The sequence below is a fragment of the Vidua macroura genome, chromosome 13 (assembly GCF_024509145.1).
Source record: "Vidua macroura isolate BioBank_ID:100142 chromosome 13, ASM2450914v1, whole genome shotgun sequence".
NCBI classification, from domain to species: domain Eukaryota; kingdom Metazoa; phylum Chordata; class Aves; order Passeriformes; family Viduidae; genus Vidua; species Vidua macroura.
The window spans coordinates 12,385,952-12,400,113 of NC_071583.1; the positions used below are offsets into that span (position 1 = coordinate 12,385,952).

Below are 14,162 nucleotides of genomic sequence, written 5' to 3' on the forward strand. Positions count from 1 at the left end.
AATAAGCTTTAGTGACACTTTGGTAGAATTAAAGTCAGGAGCTCCCCCTTAATGGGCTTAAACTATAGAGAAGTCACACAAGTCCTCTTGGAAATTTTTTGGCAATACGAATCCTTCAAACTGTAAAAGTTTTCCATCTTTTCTAAGTGGAATTACACTTGGTCTACTGATATCAAAGAGTACCTAAGTTAATTTAGGCATAATCGACAATAACTGTTTAATGAAGTATGGAAAGTGTCTTTGCTAACACCACAAGCCTTGGTACACACACACAGAGTAAATGACTACAAAGGCACAGAGAGTGATTTGAGTAACTGGCATTCACCACAGCGAGCAGCATGCTCTGTGCCATCCTTTCAAACAGGTACCTTTCAGGCGAGAGGCCTCTTCCCTCTGCTGCTCCTCACACTGCATGCATTTGAGCCGAAAACTGGACTGCAGATTGACAATTTCTTTTTCATAATCTGAGGCATCTTTCCTCCATCGTTCAAGCTCCGCTCGCACCGTCTGCAGCTCAGCTTGCAAGGTAGAAATATCTGTGTCTCGTTCTGAGGCTGCTTTTTCTGCTACTTTTTGAAGTGACAGAATCTCATTTTGAGCGCTGACTAGTTCATTTCGAGTAGTTGAAATTTCATTCTCCTTTTCCTTGCGAAGGTTCTCAATTTCTTCTTGTAACCTTCGCAACTGAGCTGGAAAGCAGACATTCATGTTAATATTTTTTCAAACTGTATTTGCAAAAAATCTAAAAAGCTTACCTCCCTTTCTCAACACATTGATATTTAGCAGGACTAAAGAAGCCTAATGCAATTGAAAAAAATATTTATCCTGTCAAATGCTGTACCCTTAAAGAGTCAAGTATGTGGGCCATGTAATACAGAGAATCAAAAGAAACAAAAATTATGTCTGGACAAAGCTTTCTTAGACAAGGCTATGCTGTGTGTGTGATACCAAAGCAACTTTCCAAAATCTGAAAACAAGATTTAGATCCAACATCACTGTAAGCAAAAGAAGTATTAGAGGGCAAGGACATCGGGGCTTTCAGGGACAAGAGGAAAAGTAAGAAAGCTTCTGTCACAAGCCAAACATTTGCAAAGCTACATTGGAAATGTTTGCCTGTTCAGCAGTTAACTTGTGATGTCTATAAATATTTGAGACAGAATAATTTCTACTCTGTTCTCAACATGCAGTAGAGGAAATACACATTATTTCTTTGCAAAAAGCATTTTTAAAAGCACAAGATGAATTTTAAATTGAAAGGGACAGCTGCACCGTGTATACAGAGCTAGAAGAAGGTCCTTTAGCATTTACAGCTTACTGTAAATGTGCAGCAGTCAAATACATATGAGGCTACTTGACATTTCTGCATGAAGCAAACCTTATAAATTATTCCCATCTAAAACCCTTTCATTACTAAAGACATCTTGAACACAATTTTTCATAAAAACATACACAAATAGAATCCAGTGCAAACAGTTAAAAAAGAAGTACAGTGCAGAGGAAAGGGAAGTATGAAAGAACAAGAGAACTACAGTGTAACACTGATGGGAGCAAAGTGCTTAATTTGCTGTTGTTCTATTTAACTTTTAAAAAAATGTACTTCACTGATTTCAACATGCAGAAAAGCAATTACTGAATTAATGAAAAATTACTCTGAGAAGAAAAGGTAAAATTTTTAAGAGCACTTGGAAAACTAATGTAAGATACTGTAGAGGGTCAAAATTACAGATTTAAAGTTGTATGTTTCAGAACCAAAGAGCAAAACAAGGACAGTGAAAAGCATGGGGAGCATAACCAAGGCTGAGTAATCTTCCTAGGTTACTTGTACTTATTTTTGTCATGTCAATCCATTATAGAACATGACAGGAAGAAAGTGAGTGAGTCTTGCTATAAACTGATAGAGCATCAGAGCTACTCAAAAGAGACTTGCACCTCCATGACAATTATACTTTATGCTTTTCAGTAGCTACATATGCAGCAATACAGAAAGAATTAATACACTGGTACAACCTAGAAACTTTGTTGATGTAACATAGTTGATATGCAGTGAAGAAGAGAAATTCGCCTTTTTTGTGCTCTCCTCTAAACAGGCTCCAGCAAGACATTTATCTCATTAAATACACTAAAGAACCTATGAATGACCCAATTCCTCACTTGGAAGGAAAAAGACATAATGGGAAAAACTGTGGTAGTTATTATATACTGTAATATCTAAGAGCTATTATAGACAATAGTAAATTAATTTCATGGCAATTCTGTGTAAGATGAAACAGCATCTGATCCATAACAAAAACATTTGCAGCATGATTGATTTTGAAAGAAATATGAGCAAAATGAGGCTTACTATGACCTTGTTTGAAAATTATTTCTATGGGCTTATACTAACAGAAAGCAAATGAAGCAGTGGGTGAGAACAACCTGAAAGTAAAAAAACCACATGCTGCATCAACAATTCCCTTTCCATGTATCTTACATTAGAAGCCTTGAACCTACACTAAAACACAAAGAACTACAGCTTGCTAATACGGCAGGTGCCTGAGCAAAGGAATGCAAACCATATCTTCCTGATAGTATTTCCTTCATCAAGCCAAGCTAAACTCCTACTTTTTGGTGCTGGCAGCATTTCAAAGAAATGTGTTTTTTTATCCTGTGCATGCTGTTGATGAACAACTCTCCCTTTATATGTTCAGGCCTGAAAACAAGCAGAGCCTTGGACTGAAAATCCAGAGACACACAAGTTCTAAGTTAGGTGGAGTTGTAGAAATAACTTACACAGGGAAGTTACTACTAAGAATATGGGAATGGTTTCTGAAGCATTGGATATCATTTCAGAGGACAATTAGAAAGAAAACTTCCATTACATCTCTCGTTTATGTAAGCCATTACTTCATCTGAACTGAATGCTTTGCTTCTCTCACTTTTTTAAAATACAGAGCAACAACTTACTTGAATTTCCTTGCTCTACCTATGTGCTCATCTAATGAACCTGACACGTAGAGACATGACCTCAGCTGCTTCTCTGGCACTTTCTCTTCCCTATCACAAACAAAGCCAACAAGACTGGTTGGGCTAAAACATTGATTCCCTGAAAATACTTCTAGAAATGTTACTTCATAAAGCTGCCAGGTTTTTTTTTTTCTCCCCTGCAGTTTGCAGGGGCTGCCAAGGGAGAATCCTGACAGCTTTTCCCAGACTGTGAGATGTGTCACACCCTAAAAGTTTGGGAAGCAGCAAAGCACACAGTGAACATTAGAACATTTTGAACTACAACAGAGAGAGGAGAAAACATTAGCAAGACCTCTCTTGAGAAGGATCCAGAAAACAAAAAAGTACTGAATTGAGAAGAGGAATCCTGCAATTAAGTTTGGCTCTGTCAAGTTTCTACTTTCATTCTCTCTTTTTAGGAGGAAAAATATATTTCCTTTTTTTTTGTGCATAGAAATAACTATCAAATATTTTCTAATTTTTCTTACAGCATTCACTACTTGGAGAATTCTCATTATTAGCAAGATAACACTCAAAATTAAATTGCTGCTCTTGTTCTGAGGATCAGCATTCTTTAAGCTTCTCTTTTGCACAAGAGCAATGAGAGAAAACTTAAAGATTCTTTGCTGAAGTCACCTAAAACAGAGCTATTACAGAAGTTTTTCAGTGTAACTAGTGTATGACAAGTACCATGTTATCCAACAAACTACTGCCTAGAAAATAATTTTCTAGGGCTATTCTGACTGCCTAAAAAAGTCAGCACTGTCAGTCCACCTGCCTGTCTGCTCATCTGCGTTCCAGACATTTTTGGGTCCAAAGCAAATGATATGCTGACAAAGACCCCAAGGATGAAGCTCCTGATTTTGTAATAATCAGAGGCTGAGTAGCTCTTCAAAGTAGCACTTGCTCTAAGGAAATTACAATGTAACATAGTCTTTTTTGACCTTAAGGCTGGACAGACTGACAGACTCTTGACCAATGAGCTCACTCATATGCAAGTTAATGTGATACAGAACATGTGACTCAGAAGTTATGTAAATTATGGGATTACATCCTGCTGTATGCATTTTGGGCTGAAAAGAGCACGATTGATTACATCAATTTTCAAAAAGGCATGGACAGCAAAAAGGCATGGATAGTCTCCAAAAAGGCTCTGTTGCAGCAACTTTACTGTATACTCTGATGCTGGATGTGGATCTGTATGAAAAATTTCTTTAAGAGGATCCTATAAGGAAATGGAGAGACTGAGTAGCACAAAAATACCTAAAGCTTCTGAGTGCTCTGAAGGCAGTCACAGTAAGAATCCCTGGATCACTCAGAACTGAGAAAGACTAAAGAGAGATGAAGAAGAGGTACCTATTACAGATTACATATTTTGCATTTTTAAGTTACTATTACAATCATAGGAATTTAAAGGAAACATTCCACAACAACATTCAAAGATGTGGTGAAAGAAATCAGATTTAAAACTAAACATTTTCCTTTCTTAGTGACTATGATGCCACAGAAACAGTCAAAACTATATAGTTTCCCTAAAGCGTGGGGTAAAAAAGTTCCTACCTTGCAGAGCATTTATTTGCTTGTTGGATTCTTCAACTTGCACTCTATATGCTTTTCTCTCTTCTTCCAAGAGAGCTACAAATAAAAGTGAAAATGTGCCCAAGAGTTTTTGTTAGTAACATGAATTTCACCGGTGTAATTAATTTTAGTCACAATCTCTCCTTAAGTGAAAAGATTAAACAAACATATTACTTCAGGAAGTTATCAAAGGTAGTAAAACTGTGTAAGTAGTTTAATAAAAGTTAATACTAAGACATCATTCCATTATTGTGGTAGTATTACAATTAATTTGAAATTGATATAATCCATTGCCTGATCTGAAAACTCCGTGTGTGCTAAATGCAAACTGGTGTGAGAGGAAGGGAAAAAAAAGGCTGTAAATATAACCCCTAATGAACACTGAACAATATGCAGTTAAACTGGACTATACTATTTCCTCTTAAAAACAACAGAGCTACATAGCTGATAGGATTATCTAACAAAGAGTTACCACTGAAGACATTCAATTACATCCATTTTCTAACTGAAATAAGGATGAAATATACTGAGTTCATTCATGTATTCAATACTATGAAAACATATCTTGAACTACCTGAGATATACAATTTTAATGAATACCCTACAGAACCAAGTTGATCTGGGTCTCACCTTGAAGTTCAAAGCATTTTTGTTTACTTGTCCTAGCTAGCTCTTGGGCTTCAATCAGCTCCTTGTGCAGTTGCTGAATTTCTTGCTTAGCCTCAGTCTCTGATTGTGCACCCTGCAATTCATCTGATGAAAGAACATTTTCTTTGAATCATAAATTTGTACAACAGCTTAATTTGCACTGCTATGTGATGATTGGCAACTTTTTACTCAAATCTTCAGAAGTTAGTTAAAGTAAACTTAAAATTGGATTAGGCAAATATTAGAAAAAAATATTAATATACTTTTTAAAGCAGTAAAACATATGCAAACCTTAAAGCATTCATTACACATAACATGCAATATAAAACCAAAAATAACACGGAAAAATTAGAGAGTTTTAAAAAACACAGTATAAGTTGGCAAGGACTTCTGTATTGACAAAAACGAGGAACAACAAAAGCCTAAGGTGATCCTTGACTGTGTTTACAACTTGACTCTTTTAAAAGGAAGCTGCCCTAAGCCTGTCTCAGTGCACAGGCTCAGGCAAGAGCTGCTATTCCATGATTCACTACTGCCACCCACCCACTGCATCGCCAGGCTCAGCCTCCCCTCTCCCTCTGGGGACCAACAAGGAAAGGAAAAAATTAGGGAAATTTCCTAAAACAAAATTAAGAAGAAAATTCCAACCTTTTTATTTCATTCAGTGGCCTTAGTAAATACTAAGATAAATATTGCACTTGGGTTTTTTTATCTGTATCTTAAAATATTAGGTATATCCTTAATATGATCATAAATGTATGAACATTATTTAAACTCTAAATAAAAACATTTGCTCTTCCCCATACATTTTGTATTAGCTAAAACACATATTAAATGCCTCTCAGGCTTATAAGAGATGACTCGCAGTCACAGACAAATTAAATACTTTTACAGCTGAAGTTTTGGAGGAATTTAAAAGAGGAAAACTAAGTATTTGTTACTAAGAGCAGTGTCCTCTAATGGGCACACATCTAGAAATTAGATGCAGGAACACCCCAGCCTGCAGGCATCTGCAAAGCCAGGAACAGCATCCAGCAAACTCTCATTTACTAGATTTTCCTTAAGCAGTGTCTGTGCACAAACTGATCCTTCAGTAGGCACAAACAGCACTAATAAACTCTATAGGTAGAGGGCTAAAACTTGCTATAAAGCTTGTTTGGTGAGAAAGGTAAAGGAAGGAAACTGGTGAAAGAATTCCAGCTGTGTATCATGGGAGAGGGTGGAAAAAAAAGGGTTACACAGTTACCTCATCAATAAACATCTGCAACTATAGACCACATGGATTTAAGGTAAAGGCTTAGAAAAACATACTACTTTGGTTTGTCTGGACTTTGCATTAATAAGGAAAAAAATAAAAAGAATCTAGAATTTAGCTCATCATTATACTTTTGACATTCATATTTGGCTGTATATGCTATCAATAAAGTAATTATAGATTTTTTTCCTCGTTCTCTCAATTAAGAAAATTGTTTAGCAAATCATGCTAAAGTCTTCATACTGCATCTCTCTAAGGGGCTGCTTTTCCTGCTCTCACAGTAATGAACTGGTGGGTTTGAGCAAAGCTGAGAATACACATGTGCTTTTAGACTTTTTCAGAAGGAAATTATGAGAGCAGAAAGAACAGAGAGCACTACATATTTCATCCAAATGCTTTGTTTTATGGTTTATTAGCTCTAAATCCAAGATTCTCTTTACTGAACATGTTTTGTTCTTAGCTTCTCATGGATAAAGACTTAGAGCAATTAGACTTCCAACCCTCTTTAATGAGACTTTTCAGAAGAAATGGATGGGGAAGTTGACAAATTATGCTCAAATCACTCCTGATAAAGAAGCAGTGTCCCAAATCCAACAACAGACACCCTGAATGAACTTTTATGGTGGCAGTGTTTTCTAGTCAATGAAAACACACATCATAAAAGACAAAAGAGATGAGAGGTAAACTCTTTCCTACATCAACACAAAAGGGGAATTTCCATGTGCCTGACATGTTTCTAAATCAAAAGCCAAGAAATATAAGAACAAGAAAATATTTGATTTTTCGTCTTACCCAAACTGAAAATTAAGTGTCTTGCAGTTCAAAGCAAATACACTTTTGGTGCTAATTCTAGTTTTGAAAAGTACTTCTTCAGTGAGTAGGATTGCCCTATTTACAAACAATAAAACTACTAAATATCATCAGGCTTAGAATCAGTTCTCTTAAGAAGCAAATTCACATAATGACTAACTGTCCTCAGAGAAGGCTAAGGAGTTACCATTAATTACAACAAGGTGCCAGAAAGAATTAAATAAAAACAAAAAGGTCAAATACAGCATTTTTTCTTCCTCATTCATTTTTTCCACCTCATGGAAATTTTTAATCTGTGACCAGTTTGTTTGCCACACTTTAAGAAATGTTCTCAATTAATACCACCTTGTTTTCCACACAAATAGATTGAGGCTTCCCTTAACATTGGCTCTAATGGTAATTTTAGAATTGTTTAAAAAACTTTTTTTTAACCATTTAAATTTAATTTTTTAATATAACAGAGATAATACAGAAGCCCACATAGGCTATGGTCTTAACTGATCCTTTATCTGTATGTGCCTGGCCTGTGGAAGAAACTTTATGAGCAGCCTGGTATTTCTTCAAGCCTCACTTCTGAAAGTTCACCTTCAGAATTTTGCAGGATTTCTCAGGTTATTCAGAAGACAATTTTCAGGGTACTCTGGTGAAGTCAGACAACAATTACAACCCTGAGGTTTTTTTTTGCTTCATAAGAGCCACATGAAGGAAACTGTATCATATATTTAAAATAAAGTATCTGGTTATTCTGACATAAAACAATGGTTCCCAAACTTTCTGAGCCGATAGACCACTGCTGATTTTCAAAATTTCTTATGTAAATTACTGCTATTCAGCAAATCCTCAGCTGAAAACATTTCCTACTAAGATTCCATGGACCAGTCTTGTAATTACTGTGAAAACACAGGGACATTGGTAAGAACAAGATTACCAGTCTTCCAATGACATTTATTGCTCCTTTCCATCTGTTTAACATTTACCTACCCTTAACTTTGCAATAAGTAGTCGCAAACTGCCTAAACAGAAGTGTCCAGGGAACTGTTATGAATGGTTAATAAAGTCATTTACCTTGTGGGGGAAAAAAACAAAGCCAACTAATCTGTCACAGCTTCCCCCCTTCCCCTCCTTGCCAGATTCTGACTTGTAGAAACTTAAATCAAATCCTGAATGCACTCAAAAATTTTGATGGAAAATGCTAAATGGTAGCACTTAGCAACCAGAAGTCTCCTAATTTTCCTGTTCCATTAATTTGTTTTGTAAATTTCAACAAGACCGCTGCCGTTTCCAGCGGCCGTTTCTGCATTCCAAACAGCCGCAGATCAAAAATGTTCTCACTCTTCCTTAATTATATGACTGCATAACAAGTCCACTTGAAAACCTTTCTGAGGCAAATCAGATCCTTTTTAGGGCAAAGTCAGGCACATGAAGTTGGTCTCTGAAAAAAAACTCAAACAAAACTGTGGGTTTATAGGCTTTTCATAAAAATTAAAAGGGTAAATGATTCATTGCACAGATATTTTTGATGGTTTCGTGAGAACAAAATAGGAAGGCCCATAAATAGTCTCAAGAGGAAAAGTTGCTGCCAACCTCAGTTTTATAACCAAAAATAAGACTATTATAATCACTACAAACAACATTATCAAATTCTACCTTCTAGCATAGCAAGTCACTGAACATACTTATTTTTAGTTGCAGATATTAGCCCAAACACTCTTTTCTAGGTATCTCAAACACTCCTTTTTAAACTGCTTTGCTGCACTGATGTCCACTGGGAAACATCAAACTCAATTTTATACATGTTGCCAAACAGCAAAAGTAAATTGTGCAATTTTTGGAAGCCTTTTTGTCTTAAACTTAGGGAGTGTAAACAATTGCAGAGAAAAGCTCTTTTACAGGTCTCCTACGTTCCGTTATGGTTTCCTTTTTTCCTGAGTCACAAAGAACTGTGATATTCTTTTACTTGTGATCCCAATAGAAGCATAATTTTACAGATCTTATCAAGTGTCTAATTGTTAAAGAAGCATAAAATTAATTTCAGTAGGCTAAATGTAATAACTAATAAATATGCTACAAAATTCTTCAGCTAATGAGTATGTAAATATCGGCTTGATAATTAAGTATATGCCTTCAATGCATAAAAACCAATAAAAACTTTACCTTTATAGCAACGAAGCTCAAAGCTAAGCCTCAGCAATCATTCAAAATGCAGTTATAACACAAACTTCCAATGTTGATTGTGTTAAAAAGAAAATCTAAAATCTTATTTTGATTAACCCATCAGCTGCAAACTAACAGAAGCATTTCTGACAGTGATAGAAGCTATGCAAGTAAAATTTGACAATGCTTGAAAAATGTCAGTGGTGGAAGAATCCCTCCTATCCACTGCTATAACCTTATATGTGTGCTGACTCTACTTCTCAAGTCAAAGTTGTAATGTGCAAATTCCTAGAACAGCGTTGGTGAGTACAAAGATTACCTTTATACACAGATTATTTCTATAGCAACACTCAAAAGTGTGCTTTCATATCACCCAAAGAAGTCATTACTGATATTTAAATTTAACTCTTCCATATGACATGATTAACATCTTTGAATTACAGCATTCTACCTTAACTATTTTTTAATCATTTGATAAAAACCAGGTAGATAAAAAGATTACATATACAGATTATGCATCTAATGTTGCAAAAGTAAATTTGTTTACCTTTTAGAAGAGCTACTTTGACAATAGGTTCATTTAGATCTTGGTCATCCATTTGAGCATCTAAAAAAAAAACCCACACCTTTCAGAGAGCAGGCAGACTGCAGACAGTTCTCATATACACATTCTTTACATGGAGAGAAGATTTTATGTCCTTCTCAATTTACAAGAGTCAAATTATGAAGCCACAAAATAGACAACACTGCTCTAAGCTTGTCTCTAACTCTGTATTATATACTCCATTCTTCTAAGAAAATGCTCATGGTTATCTAGATTTAATTCAAATTAATTAGAGGTTACAGAATTCTTAATTAAACTCTTACCTGTAGTGTCGTCGCTGCTTTTTTCCTTGCTTGGGCTAAGGGTGTCAGACAAATCGTTCGATTCTTTGACTCGTGCTTGGTTTTCTGCAAGAGACAAGGAAAAGCAACTACAATCAATAAATGCTTTGTTCATAATTTCTCCTGTACACCAAACTACTGTTAAATGTCAATAGAAAACAACTTGGTTCAAGAAATAGTTAAAAACCTGCTGGGTGCTTATTTCTTTACAAGTCTGGGCTAAAATGGATTCTGCATCCCTGGAATCATTAACCCAGCCTAGCCTCTAATAAGGGATGCAATTGCCTCGTGCACAGCTTGAACTTGGGTTAATGCTGTGTTCTTGCCAGCTGGAACTGTGGAAAAGCTGATTCAATCAGCAAACAAATAAGAAAAGAAAACTAGAACAATGGAGATACTGTAGCAAGCCAGAAAGAAACTGCTGTTAAGAATAAAATTGTGCTTCAGTATTTTGGATAAATTACATAATAACAAGTCTTGTACATACCGTACTGTTCAAAAGAAACATTAAAGAATCACAGCAATATAAATGAATACATTTGTTTCTAGAAAGAATTTTCAGTTTAAATTGTATTAAGAGAAGCAGTGTATGTTGTTTCCACAAAAAAATTTACCTTCATGAAATATCTGTTCATATGTAATTTAGCACTTTATTACATGCAGCTTAGTGAATCCACATGGTTGGTTTTTTGGGTATTTTTTGGTTTGCTGGATTTTTTATTGGGGTTTTTTCCCCTAGTTCTAGATTTTTAGTGGAGATCACATATTTTCAAAAGATAAGGGGATTTAATTACACCAGTGCATCTTTGTCTCACACAGAATCACCCTCGACTCAAAGTATAAATATTATAGGTGACTGGAATAATTTGTTTTTCAATTTTTCTTAAGTAAAAATTATGGTTTAGTTCTGATGGGTCCATTAAAAAGGCCACACCATCTCTGGTGTGGCCTAACCCAGCAGGTCTGTCAGCAAGGAACTGTCACCAACATGCAGGTGAGGTTATGCAAAATGAAATCTTTCTTGGCTGCCTATTCAGAGCCTTGCTTTGCCAGCTCTGCTGCCCACCTGCAGGTTAACAGAGGTTTTCTCTGAGTCTCAAGTTCCAGGCAGAGACATTATATGAAAAGGGGTCAATACAGCATTCCCAGTACACAGACTTCTCCCATCCACTGAGAAAAGCATGGGGAACACAAATAATTTCACCACATGTAGACAACACGCATGCAACAATGAAGTACCAGGACACAGGACGAAAGAAGCACATCAATAAATAAATAAATCATGTTATACAACAGGGTTAGTGTAAAAATAAGTTAAAACCAAGGGAATAGTAAGACATCTTTTCAAATAACAAGAGAATACACAGAACTAACTTCCCCCAGAACAAAAGAAGTGGAAACTGGAGACAATCTGTGCGGCTGAGTGAGGAAATGAACATGACAGAACACGGACAGGTTAACAGAAAAAAACTCAAAGTTTTCTTAATCTAACATGAAAAGTTTTCTATAAATCTGTGCCTGATTAACATCCACTTATACATGAAACAGAAGGCAGTAAGTACAAACAAAGCAGCTGGTGAAGAGCAAGACTCTTCCCCCATCCTAATACGACTGAAATCACTGGAGAAGAGGAAGGTGAAAAGCATCTGTACAGTTAAAGCACACTAGAGGTTCAGACCTGGCAGGTACTACAAACACACCTCCCATTTTAGCAGACTCCAAAATTCATAATGATTGCTGTAGTTAAAAACTTAATCTTTGGGGGTGGGTGGTTCTTTGCTAAAACAAAAAGGGATCTTATTTTTAGGAATAAGGTTTTTAACTAATGTCTAAAGGTGTTACAAATCAAAACATTTTACATTATTATACAGAACCAAGTTCACAGGATTGTCACTAAAACTGTAATAATTACTAAACTAAGCCATACATTTTTTTTTAGCTATTAAGAAAAGTATAACCTAAAAGTCTCACCCATATCACTTTTATTAGTGGCCGATCCAGAAGCACTAAGCTGAGCAAGATCCATATCCAACTAACTTTACCATATCTGGGCATCCATGGAATACTGCTTCCCTGCTCTGTGCATAATGGGAGGAACAGTGCAAGTTCCAACCACTGAATTAATTCTCTCTCCCACAGCACCCCCTTATATACTTCCCTCCCACCCACCCTTAGTGCACCAGCTTCTTCCCCCCTCCTGCCCTCCCCGCTCTGAAACAAAGCACAAAAGATGAGGCACCAGAGGAAAGATGCACCAGTTCTACATGTGAAACAGCAGAAGACAAATTATTAGAAACCTGCTTCCTATTCTGGAACCAGAGTCGTAAGCACAAAACTCTTTCCTGTACTATATTATATCACAGCAGTTGTTCCTATTTCCCATAATAAAACTGAGCTGAATAAATATAGCCAAAGTGATAAAGTATATTAAAATGTGTTGACATCATACTTGATGAGTTAGAATATATTACCAAACACTAAAAATAGCTCAGAGCTTTGCAATGGAAGGGGCATGCAAGTGTTACGTTACAGTTATTGTATGCATTCTTTTGCCAAATATGGCACCTTGTCTATAGCTTCCTCACATACAAAAAGGAGTTAAAGGTGCCATTCCATGCATTAAAGGAAGAGAAGATAAATTAAAATGTCTCTAAAACACTGGACTTTTAAAAAACTAACATTTATTCAACAAAACAACACTTTGCAGAAGCTCAAAGGGTAAAGAACTGAGGCAGTATGTCCAGACATCAATAAAAAGCTGCAAGAGAGAAGAGAGCCTGCAAGTCCAAACAATCTTACGTTATTAAACACTTGAGAAATATTGCCCTGCACACTTGCTAGCAATCCTGACCTTGGGATTGTAACATAAGGATGACTGTTCCTTGACAAGTCTTTTCTAATTAGCTCCTTTAATTTAAGTTACTTTATACATTAGAGAAAAGAGTTAGAGAGGCACACATATATTTTACTTGTAAAAGAGACATTTAGGAGGTTAATACTTATTTTAAAGTTATGAGATAAGACAGAAAACAGTCAAATTAAAATACACTTTAAAATAAAACTTAAAATGACGCCAAACATTATTTCTATGTAGCCCTATAATAAAACCAAAATCCCATTCGGAATTCATGCAGGCACTAAAGCTTGAATTGAATTTACAAAAATTACTTTTTTTTAAAATGCATATTCAAGTAAGAACTCAGTCAATATTGAGACTTGCATTTCATGCACTCAATGGTCAAAAATGGTTTCCATTAAATCTTTTTAGCCTACAACAGTATTTGGAGTAGAGTTCAGCAAACAATTTCCCTCCCCTTTATTGAATTTCTCCTCAAATGCATATTCAATCAAAACTCAAACTCTGGCTTAACACAGAACATGCACAGAGTGACAGAAAAAGCATGCTTCAAAAACAGTTAAATAATCCAGAAGTCTAACCTTTCAAAAGCTTTGTTTCTTCCACTTTGGTTAGATGTCCTTCATCTATGATCTTGTCTGCCAAACAAAATAAGTGTTACTTTCCAAGCTCAAATTTTCCCTGCACGCATCTACGTAGAGTACATTCCATGACCAAATTAAAAGCTGATAATATTACTTCCTACTCAGCCTTGAACAAAAACTTTATTCTGGCACGGAATAATGAAACAGAGCACACAAGCCTACCAGAACTTTGTGATACAGTGCATAATTATTTCTCCTTATTAACTTACATAATGCTGCAGTTCACTAATGAGAATTTAGAAAAAATTCATTTTATGTACTTTAAAATAAAAAAAATTGAATTGGAAGCAACAAATAATTAACACATTTCTCAAGTTTAGTTATCAAAAAAGAAATACAAAGAGCTGGT

General features: G+C 35.6%; 1 protein-coding gene across 19 annotated transcripts in view; it reads right to left on the bottom strand.

The window, feature by feature from the left end:
• The window catches only part of SLMAP (sarcolemma associated protein), an 81,995-nt gene that overhangs the window by 13,532 nt on the left and 54,301 nt on the right, over positions 1-14,162 (bottom strand). For 13 of the 19 annotated variants that reach the window (XM_053988981.1, XM_053988980.1, XM_053988982.1 and 10 more), the window contains 6 exons: positions 13,751-13,807; positions 10,295-10,378; positions 9,975-10,034; positions 5,191-5,313; positions 4,543-4,617; positions 369-689 (listed from right to left, as the gene is read on the bottom strand). In XM_053988981.1, the coding sequence (XP_053844956.1) occupies positions 369-689; positions 4,543-4,617; positions 5,191-5,313; positions 9,975-10,034; positions 10,295-10,378; positions 13,751-13,807 (720 nt within the window). Of the gene's footprint in view, positions 1-368; positions 690-4,542; positions 4,618-5,190; positions 5,314-9,974; positions 10,035-10,294; positions 10,379-10,499; positions 10,572-12,283; positions 12,372-13,750; positions 13,808-14,162 lie in introns of those variants that run through there. The other 6 variants (XM_053988988.1, XM_053988987.1, XM_053988985.1 and 3 more) reach the window with 3 other exon arrangements.